Below are 16,775 nucleotides of genomic sequence, written 5' to 3' on the forward strand. Positions count from 1 at the left end.
AATTGCACATCAAGCAGAATTTAATTCAAAAATATGTATGCTAGGAGAAAAGTGCACGAAAATGTACACATGCATATAATTTTTGTAGTGACTTTTTATATATATAGCAAACTGATGTGAAAATGGCTGGGAACGGAGAGGAATCAAAACTGACAGTTTCATCCATCACTAGTCTGGAGGTGGTTGGAGGATGGATGGCAGCTAACAGATTGTGGCTGAATCCCAACAAGACAGAAGTATTGTTTCTGTGGGACAGAGGACGGGCAGGTGTGGGGAACTCTCTAGTCTTGAATGGGGTAACTGAGCCCCTGAAGGAACAACTACCCAACCTGGGAGTCATTTTGGACTCAAAGCTGTCCATGGAGTCACAAGTTAATTCTGTGTCCAGGGCAGCTGTCTACCAGCTCCATTTGGTACACAGCTGAGACCCTACCTGTCTGCGTACTGTCTCACCAGAGTGGTGCATGTGCTGGTTATCTCCTGCTTGGACTACTGCAATGTGCTCTATGTGGGGTTACCTTTGAAGGTGACTCAGAAACTACAACTAATCCTGAATGTGGCAGCTAGACTGGTGAGTGGGAGCAACTGCCAAGACCATATAACACGGATCCTGAAAGACCTACATTGGCTCCCAGTACATTTCCGCGCACAATTCAAAGTGCTGGTGCTGATCTTTAAAGCCCGAAATGATCTTAGCCCTGTATACCTGAAGAAGCATGGACACTGAGATACAGCACAAAGGGCCTTCTGGTGGTTTCCACACTGCGAGAAATAAAGCTACAGGGAACCAGGCAGAGGGCCTTCTCGGTAGTGGCCCTGTGGAATGCCCTCCCATCAGATGTCAAGGAACTTTTAGAAGACAGCTGAAGGCAGCCCTGTACAGGGAAGCTTTTTAAAGTTTAATGTTTTACTGTGTTTTCATATATGCAGGAAGCCACCCAGAGTGGCTGGGGCAACCCAGTCAGATGGGTGGGGTACAAATTTACTACTACTACTATTACAGCAACAAATGAATGAATAAAAATATACAAATACCGTATTTCTAAGATACGTACAGCTTGTATGAGAACTTGATTTCTCCTTGTAAGCATCATTCAGCCTCACATATTCATCCAAAGCAAGTGCTAGTCTCTGTTCTTTCACATGGTACAGTTCTTTCTGAGTGCTGAGTGCATCTTGTGCTACTGTAAGATAATCTTTCAGCATTTTCTCTTGTTCTTGCCTCCATTGTTTTCTTGGATCTTCTATCTGTGTGGTTTCTGGAGAAATGCAGTTGTAAAAGCTTTTATTTAGTAAAATAAAACCGGTCAATCTTAGCCACATTCAAATTAGTGACGTCCAAAGGACTTGTTTAAAAAGCTTTGTTCTATTACCTTGCAAGTTTTAAGTGACATCTTTACTGAATCACATTTTGAACCTCTGCATTATCTACCCATTTTTCACCAGACCCAAGCAAGACATACATACTCAAGCAATACAATGGGTCAGAGTAGACCCAAAAAAAATAATGAAAGTCAGTTAATTCTGATAGCTCTACTCTGAGAAGGACTAACACTGAATACAACTGTTGGATCCAATAACATTTTTGTCCCACGGATATTTAGGTATAAAACATGTTAAGAACTGAGATTACTTCCAAAGTATCTTAGGACTGAAGAAGTTTAAGAGAAAAAGCAATTTTTACATGCAACATGTATGTTATGCTCTATGTTCTTTACTACTTTCTGCCTGCTGTTCTCCTATATAAAAGGCAGAAAAGAATGTTTAAAACCTTTAAGGCATTTCAGAGAAAGATTCAGGTTTTAAGAAAATCTCAGGTCAATGAGTTCAATTTATGTTGATGAAAGATGCTATAGTGTATAACTCTTAAACAGTACTTTATATCTTCAAAGCTCTCTAGGAAAACATTAATCCAAGATACTGATTTAGGTTCAAGTGCTTCTCCTAGCTCTAACGTTAGTTACATATACTTCTCGAAGACACTTTCTCTACTTTTGCCTACTTAAATTATCCAGTGCAAACAGTAACTCCAATGCACCACAATAGACTTTAAACATATGTTTGGTTAGCTTCTGCTGCAGCAGAGGAAGGTCCCTAGTGGTATCAATTGCCAATAATGCTCAATAGTCCTACACATTTAATCTTCCTACTGCTACACTTTGATGTGAATTCAAGAGGCAAGTAAATGAGGAAGTAGCTCTTTTTTTAAAAAAAGAAAAAGGAATCAGAATGATTCCCATGCGCCCCCTTAAACACAAATACAGTTTATGTAGGTACATTTGTATGGAAAGTTTTGCCAAATATACTCAAAACAAGACTAGAGATAGATAGTATTTGTTTTTACACAAGCATATGGAAGGAAAATAAGAGGTGCCAACTTTATATACTGCTGATTTCTCATACGCTTAATAGGATGCTTCTCCCCATCCAAATAATTTTGTTGGTCTCAAGGGACAGTGATGTGAGCCTCCAGGGATGAAGCCAAACTGCTGTTGTTAGCAGCATCAAAGTGACCTCCCTGGGGTGCAAGCCTGGACTGTGTGTATGGAGGTCCTGGGCTGCTCAGGCGACGACCTCCCTCTCAGCCTCGCCGATCTGCTCCAAAGGAAACCAGAGCAGTACATTTGGCACCAACCTGGCTGCAGGAGTTGCTGAAAGAAGTCCTACAAGGCACCATCCAACCATCTTAGGGATTCCACTCTGGGTTTGTGTAGGGTTTACTCCTTTGCCTTTTCTTCTCCCAAAGATATCTCGCAAGGCAATGGAGGTTTAGGATCAGAGTTTTCCTTCTGATGGGCTACCTCCCCAGGTTGATGAGCCCCATCTGCCCCTCACTTTCCTCTACAGCAAACGCAGAAATTGACTTCTTGACCATTTGACCCACTACTTGTCTCATCCACTCAATCCAGTGCAGCCTGTCTTCACATGCAGGGAAAGTCCCTAATTCATTGAGGGTTTGAGATCCATTGTATACCATCACCTGGTTTAGCTGGGTTGTCAAAGCTATTCACTGGGGTGTGGCCATTGTCACATGCTGACAGCTTTTAGGAGCCACAGGTGAAAGCTCAGTGCAGGGTGGGGACAAACTATCCCAGAAGGAGCACAATGTGTCTCCCACCAGAGGCACGACCCCTCCCCTAACACCCCATACAAATAATTTTTATATAAAGCAGAGAAGCTGGCAAAAGCCACATGCAGTCAAGGCAAGCAGAAATAAAGAGGTGTTTCCCAAGCAAAGACAGAGCACAGGAGATGTTCCCTCCATTGCCCTTGTCTTCAAAATGCATCTTTTTTTCTCCTTTCACAGAGAAAGGGGGAGATCATCCCTATGGGCACCAGCATACATCCTTAAATCTCAGAGCCAGGAGCCAGGAGCAAGTCTTTCCCTTGGGCATCATGAGGCAGAAAAAACTCTGGATAAATTCTAGTTGAGACAGAGAGAGCCTTTTTTCCTACTGCTTTTGTGTGTGCCCCTTTTTTTTGGCATACACACTAACCTATGCAAAAATAACAATTATTGGGGTGGTTAAGGGGAAGTGATCATGAAAGCAAACCCAAAGCATCAAATGGGATTTCATAATGATTCTACAATCAAACAGGATAAAGGCAGTTCTGTTGGGCTTTGGGGGATGAATGTAATGATTGCGGTTGTACTTTAAGAGAGCAGCACTAGTCGTAATGGAAAATAATCTCACAAGAGAGAAAAGCCATATCTGCGAACACATTTCAGGTAATTGCTCAGTAGGTTTAAGTCAGGATTGCTCAATGTGTGGCCCAAACTAAAGGAGTAGCCTGCAGAGTCCTAAAATGTGGCCCACAGCAATGCTGTCCTTGTGACTGTAGGACAAGGACAAAGCTGTTTCAATGCAGGGTGTGCGTTTTTTAGCACTTACAGTCTCACAAATCAAGCAATTTTATTTATTTTCGCCTTTATGAAACCTCATGTGGCCACAATTTTTGTTTCTGAATATGAAAACAAAATCAGTTGTGATCGTCTCAGTCCTGAAAAGCTGGTGATATTGTTTCTGAAACGTTCCAGGTATAGGAAAAATTAAGATCCTTTCGAATAATGATTTCCAAACCCTAAGTTTTCTAAAGATGGCTTCCACTCTATGGCTGTTACAAGAAATAGCATGAAAAGGTTCACTGTCTGACAAGTGGCAAACGGGTATATAAATTAAGGCTACGTGGGTGAATTTCAGCCTACTGGGGGTTTCACAGGCCATCTATTCTTAACAGCAGGGCAGTGTACTTTTACATCCACGAAGCAGCGGGACAAAAGTCAGTCCTGCTCGCATTAAAGAAAAAGGTTACCCTTCCCCTTCAAGGTAGCAAAGCCAAAGCTGGATACACCACACAGCAAGCATCTGCAGAATATTTGCTGCAACCTTGCTTCCCTCAAATAAGAGCAATTTTAATAAGTCAGACATAATTCAAGCTTCCCTTTGGTAGCAGAGCAGAAGAGAGCAGTACGCCTATGCTGTTTCAGAACTGCTGTTACTTGGAACATACTGGGACAAATGATGACAGCAAAATAGCATATTTTGCCGTAAAAATAATTTTCAGAGCACCAGTTAAATATGAGCCCATAAATTCGATTCATAAACACCATTTATTCCCAATAAAAACATATTTACTCAGAGAGCATTCTGCATGCAGATATGAAGTTCTGGTCTGCGCTGCAATCTACCTGTATAAATTTCAGTGCAATTGTAATTCCATAACAAAAGAGCATTTCTCTTGACTCTGTCAGGCTTGATTGAAATGTCATACCATGGAATTGATCTCTATTCTTTGAGTTAACTGTCCTTTTGTGTAAGGCATATGGTGTTTCTGCGGATCATGAACATTTGTATTCTTGTTCTTCCATAGTGGAGAACAGCAAGTAATTTCAGGCTAGGCTGTCAATTTCTTGTGCTGAGGGAGGAAAAAAGAACTCAAATCTTTGGACCCATTTGCTCTTCTAAGCTGCTGGCTCAAATAAAAATTTTATGCACTTAAAGAAAGCAGTGAGGGACCAGAGTTTTCTCTTCCTCTGACTAAATAGCTTGTAGACAACACAGTTTCCCATCTTTCTCGAGACAAGCACAACACTGTAATATAAGAGACTGTACCTCTGTTGTCACACATTGTCATATGTACCTTTTGTCGGTATGACTTTGTTGGAAAATTAGGTCCTCTGCCTTACATTTCCTGAGACTATCAGAAAAGAAACTGAAATACACTGAATCACATGTTTAAATCCTTGGGATGCTTGAAGAAATGAGAAATTTAAAAGCACCCAACTGTCACTGTTCAGCTTCAAGCTGCAAATGGAAAAGCAACTCTGCTACCAGACCTGTGAAATCCAAAATGACATTCTGTAGCCAGGTGGACAGTCCCTTTTCAACAGCCCCAAATGTTGGGAAAGGGATGGTCATCAGAACCATGGCGGGAGGGGAAAGCATTAAATATCCCCTCCCTCTTTGCTGAAGTCCCAATCCTGATCCCCCTACCCCAGCTATAACTTAGGGAGGGAAAACAAATCAAGCTACAGTAGAACCTCTACTTACGTCCCGCTCTACTTAGGCCCGTTCCAAGTCACGACCGTGGCAAACCCAGAAGTAAACACCGGGTTTGCCGTGATTCGCGCATATGGAGAAGCAGCTGCCGCCGTCTGCACATGCACAGAAGCGGGCTGCCGCTGAATGCGCCTACGCACAATGGCACTTTTACCAGCGACCCATTTCGCCATAAGGACGGGCCTCCGGAACAGATTGTGGTCTTGAGTAGAGGTTCCACTGTAAAGGCAATGCTATTTGGAAAAAGAAAGGGTTAACGGGACAGAGCAGAATCCTACAGAAGGGACATTGTAATTAATGGGGCTTACTCCCAAGGCAGAGTGTGCAGATTTGCAGAAAGAGCATGTTGTGTTTGAACAAAACAGTATTTTAGTGCTAACACAACCCAGGTCCGCCCCCCGCCCCCAGTTTGAAGCTGTTCTTTATGAAAAATGAAATCAAACCCAACTGCCATACATTTAATGTAAAATTAAATAGTCCGTAAAACACCAGGTACTTTTATTTTTCATAGGTTTCCTTTCAAAACATCTACTGAAGAAGCTTTACTTATGTTTCTCCCTACTTAAAGAGAAAGTGTATTACCATCATACAATTGAAATGTTAAACGTAAAACAAAACCTAAAAAGCAAAAAGGGGGACTGAACCACAGTCCAATCAACGTAGATTTAATTCATTAATTGCTAGCGTGATTAGCCACCTAATCAACACTTCATAAAGTATGGCATGCTTCCATCAACCCTAAAAATTGGGGCCATGCATCTTTTCTATAACATGCTTTTTGACTGCAAGTCATTAGTGCACAATTCACACTGCGAAGACTAGGTCAACATAATTTAACACCCACTCATGAAACTGGCTAACAATCTGTTACTTACCTTCTTTACCAACAATAGGATGCAAAACTAGAATTTCTAAATTTATCAAGCTTCCTACTGTATTCTAGTGTTGGCGTTGCTAGATGAGATCCATGGAAGGTAACTTAACTAAAAACGTTACCATGGGGGGTCAAGACTTCACGAAGCCACTGAATTCCTGCAGATATGTCATTTCTGCTCTACTGGTTAGCTGGGTGGTGAAGGTGGCATCTCTTGAAAGCTAGGTGTATACAGGTGTCCTTTCCACAAACTGATTGATCCCAATGGGGCGAGGGTATCTGCACCCTATATAAAGGAGTCATTAACCCACAGCTGAATGACAACACGGAAGAAGCTGAGAGAAAGCAGGTCACTTTTGGAGCTCAGACATTTCCATACTAAAGCATTAAATTAACCAAGGTCCATATGTCAAACCCTGAAACTAAGAGGCAATCTGCCAAAACTTCAATCAGAAGCTAGCTGGTAAGCACACTGGTGCTTCTTAAAGCTTCAGAAAGTAGAAGGGAAAGTAATAGTATTATCCTTCTTGACTTCACCATGACTGCATCTTCCCTTCCATCTCAGGCAGTGCATTGATTCCCCATTGCTGTGCAAAGGACATACAACAAAAGGCACAGGACAAGAGTGTTGGAAGGAAATAAGTCCATAACTTTCATTCATTGTGGATGTCAGATGGTTTGATGTAGGCATTGGGTATGTATCCTGAAATCAACAAGCCCGTGTGCAGGTTGATGATTAAACAGAGTTGACCAAGGTAAAGGGTCACCCTGCAACACGCATCACATCTGGGCGACCCACCAAGATCACCATGACAGGGGTGCAATGGTCAACCCCTGAGCTGAGTAGCTGGACATGCAGCACCCCGTAACCTCCCTTAGGGGGATACATGACAACACAGCAGTGGGGAGCACCTCCTGGCCATGTCGGCTAAGGATCCATCCCAACGCCTCTTCTGGCACTCACAAGTTGGTGGGAACGGGCATTACCTGACATAAATGCTTCTAGGCAAACACTTCCTGTTCCAGTGCTCCTTACTGGGATCTCCAATCCCAATCCTGCCAGGACTTGTACAGAAAAGCGCCCAAGAGCAAATAATCCTCTCATTGCCAGTATACTTCACCTATGTCTCCAGGTACTAAAGAACAGTCTGTGCCGTTGATTCAGAGCAAGACACAAGACATTTGTTCGGTCTATAACCTTTGAGAACCTTACAAGGGAACCATTCATAAGCAGCAGGAAATCGTCAACAACAACAATGGACACAAACGCTTTACAAAAAAACAACAATGGACACAAACATACAAATTGCCATATTGTGATGAAGGGTTATGAAGTCTGCATCATAGTGAGAGTCATCAGACATCGGCATTTTCATTTGAAGTTAGTAGATGTTTTAGAAAAATAACCATTTATATGCTGAGATCTCAAGCCGAGGGGTGTGTGTGTGTGTGTGTGCGCGTGTGCGCTATTTAAATCCATCATCTGCCTCCATGCATTTGGCACAGGAGGGAAATCCTGCCAGAAACATAAAAGTAGCAACACGGGGGGTGAGGGTGGATAAAACATGTGAACATGTTGCTGAAATGGCCACAAATGATACATCGTATTACACAACTCTTTTCAGATCATGATGGGTGAGATGCTTACATCGGTTAGCAGCTTCAGGCTCCTGCAAAATATTTTGACTTGGTTAAACATTAATTCCAACACTGTGGCTTGTGAGAAGTGGAGAGGATTTCTAGCAACTTACAAGTCAAGCTGTTATAAGAAGGTGTCTTTTCCCAAGACATTTGAGAATAATGCTGTGTTTTTTCTAGTTGTGATTGTACCTGTCCTGTGCAGAAAAAAGAGGATTACCTGTTCTTTCAGCAATCCAACCTAGTGTTAGTCTTTTGAGGGGAAAACTGTACAGATGTTATATGGGCAACAGTACTTGTTTGCTTAGATACGTCTTGAGGTTTGGTCCAACTCGTTTTTGTGTGTGTATGAATATAGCATTAGATTCTGTTTTCTCTTCTCCTGCCTAAGCATCAGAATCCAGACTCAGAACTGAGCCCCAATGAGATCTCCTGTGCAGAGGAGGAGAAACATGGTCCCAGAGAGCCCTCTAGCACAAATGGAGACCTGGGGACTCCATGCTTCATGAAGCTCAGCTGGAGGCACTTCCCTATAATAATAGTCTTCCACTATGGGCCTCCAATATGAGGGACCCCATTGTCCCTTATTGGGACCTTGATTCCAGACCTGGGCTTGCCCATCATTCTCTCCGGGACTCCAGAACTAGTGGCAATTCTGCCTGGGCAGAAGTTTTGGTATGGTGACTCAATCCCCAACTAACAGCCTCAGACCTACCAACCAACTGGACTACTTAGAAGGGAAACACAAACCCCATAGGTGCTCTGGATACTGGCTGTGAGAAGCTCCAGAAAGATGTGAAGCTATGGGTCCACTTTAAAAACAACAACAAAAAACCACCACCAGTCTCTGCAGTGCTATATTTCCAGAAAAAGAGGTGCTGGAACTGAGTTTTGGCGAGTTCTGGTTGGGGCGGGGGGAAAGCCCTGAGTCTCTGGCTGCTAAGCGCTGATGGAACAGAGCAACAACTCCAGGAGGTAGCCCTTCCTTATTCTTGCATTTCCTTGCGCCTTATTTTTTCAGTACAATCTCCTTGCCTGGCTAGAACAGGCCACGTAAGTTCTGACTGTGCAAACAGCTTACCAAAGCCTCTCTTGTATATAGTAACTCAACTGTAGAACCAGAAGTTGTGCACAAACAATAACTAATCAATAGTGGGTTGTGACAGTGACTGTGCCACCTCTCTCACAAGTTTCTGAATATATATATTTACCTCACACATACACCCACCATTTCTCTGTCAATAGCCTACATAAAGCTACTATTGGTAGACATGTTGCCCTTATTTTGTACCAGTGTTGTAATTCTGAAATTGTGTGAAAAGCCCTGAGGTACCTTTTCAAAAAGAAAATTGCATACATGAGTTAGGTGAACTTAAATATATTTTGAGCAAGCTAAAGACTAAACTAAACAAGGGATTCTTCTTAACTGTTTTTGCTTTCTGATCCTGAGCCTACAATACAAATTGGGAACTTATCCAAGCAGCGCTGCTGATATGCAACTTTGATTTATTGAACTGCAACACTGAAAACATACCAAAATGAAAAAAAGGAGGTAGTAAATCAAGCCCAACAGTCATCACATACTGAAAGTCAATTCTTCAGAACGGCTAAGGGGTGGAAATCACTGCTTGGGATTCTTACGGTTTCAACAATAATACTTAACATTTATGTGGGGCTTTGGTTGGCATATTTGAACATTCATCCTATAATCCACCACCATGTAAGGTAAGTGACTATTATCATCCTCATCTTTCTGAAGAGAATAGAGGCTGAGAAAGCAGTGCCTTAACTACGGCCTCCTCATGAATTCTTGGAAAGGACAATCCTAGAACCAGGAACACCATGGTTGACAGCTCTCAGTCTTAGCCACTACACCATGCCAGCTGTTTCAAAAGAATTCAGGCTACATGAAAAGGCTTGGGATGCAACATTATCCTCCTACCTGCAATAATAGCCAGCATAGTTTGGCATCCATTTCTTTTAAAAAGCAAAATGCTCATGGTCTGAAAAAAGGGAGATATGTTGCTTCCACAGTACAAAGACTAAGAGTAACGCAAGCGGTGCAGCTGTTAATACATCATCTACATTTCTGCACAACTGATAACGTATACAAATGCCTCCCCAAACTGCCATTTCTACAGCTAAAAGTTAATGAAACTTTTGGTAAACTCCTGTGTGCTGCAGTTAGCAATTATCAGACCGTTGCATTCCAGGCAGGAGAATTAAAGCTATAATCTCAACTTTAGCATGTAAGACAAATGACCTGCCTCTGACCCTTATCACAGGCAGTTTACCATCCAGTAACTCAAACAAAGAATGCTCTCTTCAGAACACCCACTCCAATACCCCACATACCTGATGTCTACTGCGCTCCAGAAAAGTTTCACCAAAATTGCTCCGTCAACATGGATTAATATACCACTAAGAGAGCATTAAGTACCTGAAACCTCAGTCTCAAACAATGAGGTAAAACCAGTTCAGCAAAACAAAAGTACACCCATTCCACCACCTTCCATAAAACACATTTACAAAACCTCACCCCTACACACATTTTAAAGCCCATAGCAGGAGAAGAGGCAGTTCATTACAAATATGCGTATTTTGTTGCATTCCAGTGCAGCATGCCCAGTAAGAACCCGCCGTGTAAACAAATTCCAAATAGGCTGTCTCAGGTTTGCTATAGGCATAGTTTGTATCTTGTTTGTTTCTTCATCCTTGACAGCTCAAGTATGGATCTAAGCCCTGTAAAGATTTTTAGCAAACTACAAAACATAGTACTTTATGGCCTCTGATTTTAATGCAGTTTTAATCTTATTTCTCAGACAAGCCATGTCCGGCTATAATCTAGGATAATAATAATCAATAGCTTGTCCATGGCTCTCCTTTCTTCACAGAATGCTCTTTAGATGGACCTTTATGACTTCAGTAAGCCACCTTTTAATATTTATCAGGGTCAATTAAAATATAAATGTTTTAATCGTTTCTTACTCAAGTGATAACCCCTTTTTTTGCTGGTGCTCTATTTTAAAGAGACAAGAATTGCTGCAGTCCCTTGGAGCCTGGTTTTATTTTGAGTATTCGTTAGCAAGACCCTACTATTTCTGATGCTTAGTGATAAAATGTCACTGCAAGGCTATACACACTACATTGGTTTCGAGTAAATGTGCATATGGGTGGAGAATAGGGATGATCATCATAACATGGGGAAACCCTATGAGCATACATGTACAGGCTCTTTCACAAGTTATGGTATACAAACATGAAGGATGTTACTTTGTAGTTCATGAAGTACTCAGGCTTTTCCTTTCCTTTTAGTGCTATGTCTACTCTTCCAAAATTGGTTTTATTGTTATTAAAAACAATTTTTAAAATCTCAAGCACCACAAAGCTCAGACAGTTCCAAGAAGATTAATCTCTTCACTACTTTTTAACGAGCAACATCTCAGCAGCACAGATGACAGAAATTCTTAAATGAAAAGTAGTAAGCAATTACACTGGGTTGCATCCAATGCTATGCTTGTGAACTTCGGCTTGTGCAATGGAACGTCACTCTGTGCAGCCCACATGCAACTCCCAACTAATAATTTTGGGACCATTTATGTGTCAATAGATCAGCTACTTCTGAGGATTTTACATCACCCATACTGTCAGAAGTACAGTGGTACCTCGAGTTACAAACACCTCAGGTTACAAACACTTCAGGTTACAAACTCCACTAACCTGGAAGAGTTACCTCAAGTTGAGAACTTTGCCCTAGGATGAGAACGGAAATCGTGTGCTGGCAGTGCAGAGGCAGCAAGAGGTCCCATTAGCGAAAGCACGCCTCTAATTAAGCTCAGTTTCAGGTTAAGAACAGACCTCTGGAACGAATTAAGTTCATAACTAGAGGTACCACTGTAGCAAAATGCAGTCTCTAATGTCTGGATGAGGGACATTAACTTATCAACTGAGAAACTTCTACCTATGGCAAAGAATTCTGGGGCAAGTTCTGGGGCAGACATACAGCTTACATGGGGCGCTAGTCAGGTCTACTGAGCCTAATGAGAACGCATCCCAAAAAACACCCAGCATTCCCCTGTGGTTGCACAATGCAGGGAGAGATTGACATCTGTGAGCAAGCTGGCTTTCATGGAAGCCTGCCTGCCATGACTCACCTTCACTTTGAGGATCCCTCGGTTTGAAAACCACAGCACAAAAGCAATTATGAATATATGGTTATATTTAGATTTAATGCAGTTTCCTATGAATATATTTACTGAATATTGTTCCAGCATCTTCTGGATTTTGTGTTTCTGGCATACAGAGAGACCAATTAGAATGTTAAGTTTTGGCAAAGATGGGGAGCTATTCCTTATGTTTGTATAAACAGAAAAACAGAATGTTTTAATTAGTGGCACAGAGGTTTTAAGGTTAACAGTCAATCCTGTGCAGTTCTGATCTCCATTTTGAGAACCTCAGTTTTAAGTGTCCTTGACAGACAGAAGGATATAAGAGCAGGTTTTTTAAAGGAAGGAAGGAAGTGGGTGGGGGGAGTAGCAGCGGTAGACATTCATTTATTTTCTTAGGAAAAGCACTAAAAGAATTGCTATGGGGAGTTTTGACTGTCTCATAAGAAATCTCTCCTCTTCAAGTTCTTGTTAAGAGTCTAACAACAGAGTCTAATCTGGCTAAGCCTTCTTATATAATCAATAAAGCACTTAGAGAAAACACTTACGGTTTATGTGGTCGATATAGTAGACACCAATCTGAGGATCGTATGCAGCTTCCCATCCCCATGGTAGCTCATCTCCAACACAGTCTGCAAAGGATAATGGCTTTGTTAACCTAAAAACAAAACCAGAAAGTAATTGAATTAAGATTATGGAATTTTTCCTAGACATACACATGCAGAAAATTAGGCAAAGTAATTCAGAAGTGTCACTTCAGGCACTATACTGTTCAATATCTCCACTTTCAAACGAGGAAGAGAGAAAGGCTTGTTTAGGATGAACTGACAAGGGTAAGAGGCTAAAAAACCAATGTCTGAGATGTCTAAACAGAATCAAGGAAATCTACAATATATGCCTTTTTTCAAGGCCAAACAGGATGCCATTCTGGAACACCCATCTTCCAGAGCTACAATGTGCTGTCTTTGCTCTAAAAATCGGAGCCCCTCCTCAATGGGGCAGAGACGAATTAAACTGGACAGACATCATCCCATATAAACCCAGAAGACAAATTTGAAGATTTGCCTAATTTAGGGTTAAAAATGTAAGAGCTTGCTGGATCAGGCCAATGGTCCATCTAGTCCCGCATTCTGTTCTCCCAGTGGCCAACCGGATGCCTGTTAGAAAGGCTCGCCCGGCGCTTTTGTTACATATCTTTAGTGCCAGGAAAAACATTCCTCATCTCCCAGGTCTTTGGTTACCGTATTTTTTGCTCTATAAGACTCACTTTTTCCCTCCTAAAAAGCAAGGGGAAATGTGTGTGCGTCTTATGGAGCGAATGGAGGCTGCGCAGCTATCCCAGAAGCCAGAACAGGAAGAGGGATCGCTGCTTTCGCTGCGCAGCAATCCTACTTGCTGTTCTGGCTTCTGGGATTCAGAATATTTTTTCCCCCTTGTTTTCCTCCTCCAAAAACTAGGTGCGCCTTATAGAGTGAAAAATATGGCGATTAAACAATCTAGGGTGGGGTTTTGTTACTATGTTATGTATATTTGTGTTCTTGTATTGTAAACTCCCGTGATCTTCAGATGAAGGGCAGTAGAGAAATTTTATAAATAAAAATGAAACAAAAAGCCCACAAGCAGGATTTGGGCACAAGAGCGTTCTCTCCCCTCCTTTGGAATTCAGTAACTCACAATAAGAAGCATTACTGTGGAGGCAGAGGATAGCCATCATGCCTAGTAGCCATAAATACCCTTCTCCATGAATGTGTCTAATCCTCTTTTAAAGCAGTCTAGGTTGATGGCCATCATTACCTCCTGTGAGACTGAGTTCCACAGTTTAACTGTGCACTGCATGAAGAAGTCCTTTTGTTTATCAATCTTCCAACATTCAGCTTCTCCAGATGTCCATGGGTTCAAGTGTCATGAGAGGGAGAAAAACTTTTCTCCATCCACTTTCTCCATGCCTCCTACTTGCCTTTTCTATACAGTAGAAAGTCCCCAACCCTGCAATCTTTCTCATATATATATATATTTCTGTCTTACAATTTAAAATACTCATTTTACATCCTTAAGGTATCAATGACTTCCCTTCTTCTCTTTCCATGGTTCATTTTACATATCGTAAATCCCTGCATATTTTACGAAAACTATACCAATCAGTATTCCATCCATCAAAAGTTATTTACACTGCTGAATTTATCTTAATGCTGCCAGCGTTTTCAGCTGTACACAATTATTTCCCATATATTCAATAAACGTTTTCCAATCTTCTTTAAACATATGTTCTTCTTGTTCTCTTCTTCGATATGTTAAGTCTGCAAGTTGTGCCAATTCTATCAACTTAAGTTGCCGTTCTTCTTTGGTTGGGACCTCGCTCCTTTTCTATTTTGGGGCTAACAAAACATGGGCCGCAGTATAGTAGCATACATACCGTAAATAATACATACACAAGGTTGATTGCCCTTTTATTAACCTTGTTAAGGATTCTTGTTAAGAGACTCTGTTGCAGTATCCTAACCCAGGAGGGAAACTAGGCTTTATTTCACCCGAGTCAAAGACCCAGTTTGGCACTCACCCCATGCACATTTGCATACACACACACACAGAGAGAGAGAGAGAGAGAGAGAGAGGGAGGGAGGGAGGGAGGGAGAGAGGCTGGAAGTGTCAATGGCGCCTCTCTGGTGGCTTCATCCAGGGCAAAGCACCCTGCTAGCAGTCTACGGCTACGGCTCTGCCTAACCCAAACATCTACCGGTAATAAATAATTGCAGAAAGATGTCTTGGGACAGAAACAACTTGCTTCTTGCTAGAGCAGGATCTATCAGCAAATGCCATGAACTGTTATGATGTGAGCAAAGAGGCTATAATATCGCTAGAAACTGAAGTCTGAGGGATATCAAAAAGGGTGAAGCCCTTTCACCACTCTAACCTTGAACTCAATTTCTGACCAAAGTTAGGAACTTCAGAGGAATATAGAAGACTGATGAGGAAGCCAAGAATCTGGCTTAATAAAAATAATACTGAAAGGCAATTTATACAGTAAAATGCAACAGCATGATATGCTGATCAGGTCTATGGGCTGTAACTACCCAAGAAAAAACCTGGGGGGGGGGTGGTATGATAGCAAATAGATCGCTGAAGACATTGGCTCTGTGTGCTGGGGAAGTGAGAAGGAAAATTCAGTGATGGGAATTCACAGGAAATAAATTGAAAATGAAACAGCAAGTATCATAATATCATTATATGAATCTATAGCAAACTCACATTTAGAATACTAAGTATGTTGTTTCTGCTTTCCCTAACTTAGGGTGGATATCATAAAGCTTTACAGGGTACAAATAAAAATCTCCTGATTTTCTCTCAGGAGAAAGGCAAAAGGTAGGGCCAGCCAGAGTGGTGCAGCTATTAAAGTGCTTGACTAGAAGCTGGCAGGCCTTGAGTGCAATTTCAACTCAGTCATGAGGCTCACTGGGTAATATTGGGCAAGTTTCTAACTCTCCATCTCACAAGGTTGTTCTGAGAATAAAGTGGGTGGGAAAAGAACTACAAGCTTGTGGGACAGGGATGATTAAGTGGCAATAAAATAAACAAACAAATAAAAAAACCTAAATAGGGTTGGGTCGCTTAGTTAAGATGAAAATACGATGGGATGGGAAGCAGAAAAAAGAGAAAGGTTGATGTAGTTATGAACCAGTGTGCGAAGATGGGAGGAAATCAAAAGTCTTCCTCTCTCACTAGCACTTTAAACAGTTTACTCTCTGCTGAACCTTCTCCTTTAGAAGGTGGTCTTTATGCAATTCCAGTTAATATTTAAGCATTAAATTTTTCATGTAGCTGGTTTGGGGGAAAGCACAACAAAACACAATATTTCATAAGAAACAACAGGATAGATATGGATTGTGGCTAACGTGGTGTGTACACCACTTCCCAAACCAGCGATGGGAGCTCATTGAATGTAGACAAAATTGGAGTGTTTACACAGACTATGTGTAAACTCACTCTCGCCTTCTTTGCTCCTGTTTTTTAGACTGCAAGTTCTCTGGGGCAGATATCTGTTATTTCTTTACAATGCTTGAAAATTAATGGTTCTATTTACAGGCCACCACAATACATTTGTGTTGTTTGTCTACTGATCTGGGAAGCAGAAGCAAGCAGTGCAAAGCTGGAAAAACAGGCAGGAGTGCTGGCCCAACCAAGTGCCATAGTTAGGCTTGCCACAAATGTGTCACAAATCTCCACTGCCTCTGCCAATTCATTCAGTTGGGTCACCCATGGTCCAACCAATGTGCTTCTTCATGAAAGAAAATGAGGATTCTCTGTCCCATCTAGGATAGCTGCATAACCAAGGTTAAAACTTGCAGCATCTGCAAGTAAGTGCTTCAAAAATAACTATAATATCAAAAAGTCTTGTGATACCCTAAAGATTAACAAATTTTATTATGGTATAAACTTGTGTGGACTAGAGTTCACTTCATCAGATGTAATCCTCAGATGCAGATAAACATTCACATGGTTGTAAGAGGAGTTGTAAGCAGCGAGATCAAAGAGAAATGA

At 41.5% G+C, this 16,775-nt stretch overlaps 1 protein-coding gene across 1 annotated transcript in view; it reads right to left on the minus strand.

Annotated features, from left to right (window-relative positions):
- The window catches only part of WWC2 (WW and C2 domain containing 2), a 111,895-nt gene that overhangs the window by 58,178 nt on the left and 36,942 nt on the right, over positions 1-16,775 (minus strand). Inside the window, exons 2-3 of the mRNA XM_083755417.1 lie at positions 12,788-12,897; positions 1,056-1,259 (exon numbers count right to left, since the gene is read on the minus strand). Coding sequence (XP_083611543.1) covers positions 1,056-1,259; positions 12,788-12,897 — 314 coding nt within the window. The remainder of the gene's footprint in view (positions 1-1,055; positions 1,260-12,787; positions 12,898-16,775) is intronic.

The sequence above is a fragment of the Podarcis gaigeae genome (assembly GCF_964106915.1).
Source record: "Podarcis gaigeae genome assembly, chromosome: 9".
Lineage (NCBI taxonomy): Eukaryota > Metazoa > Chordata > Lepidosauria > Squamata > Lacertidae > Podarcis > Podarcis gaigeae.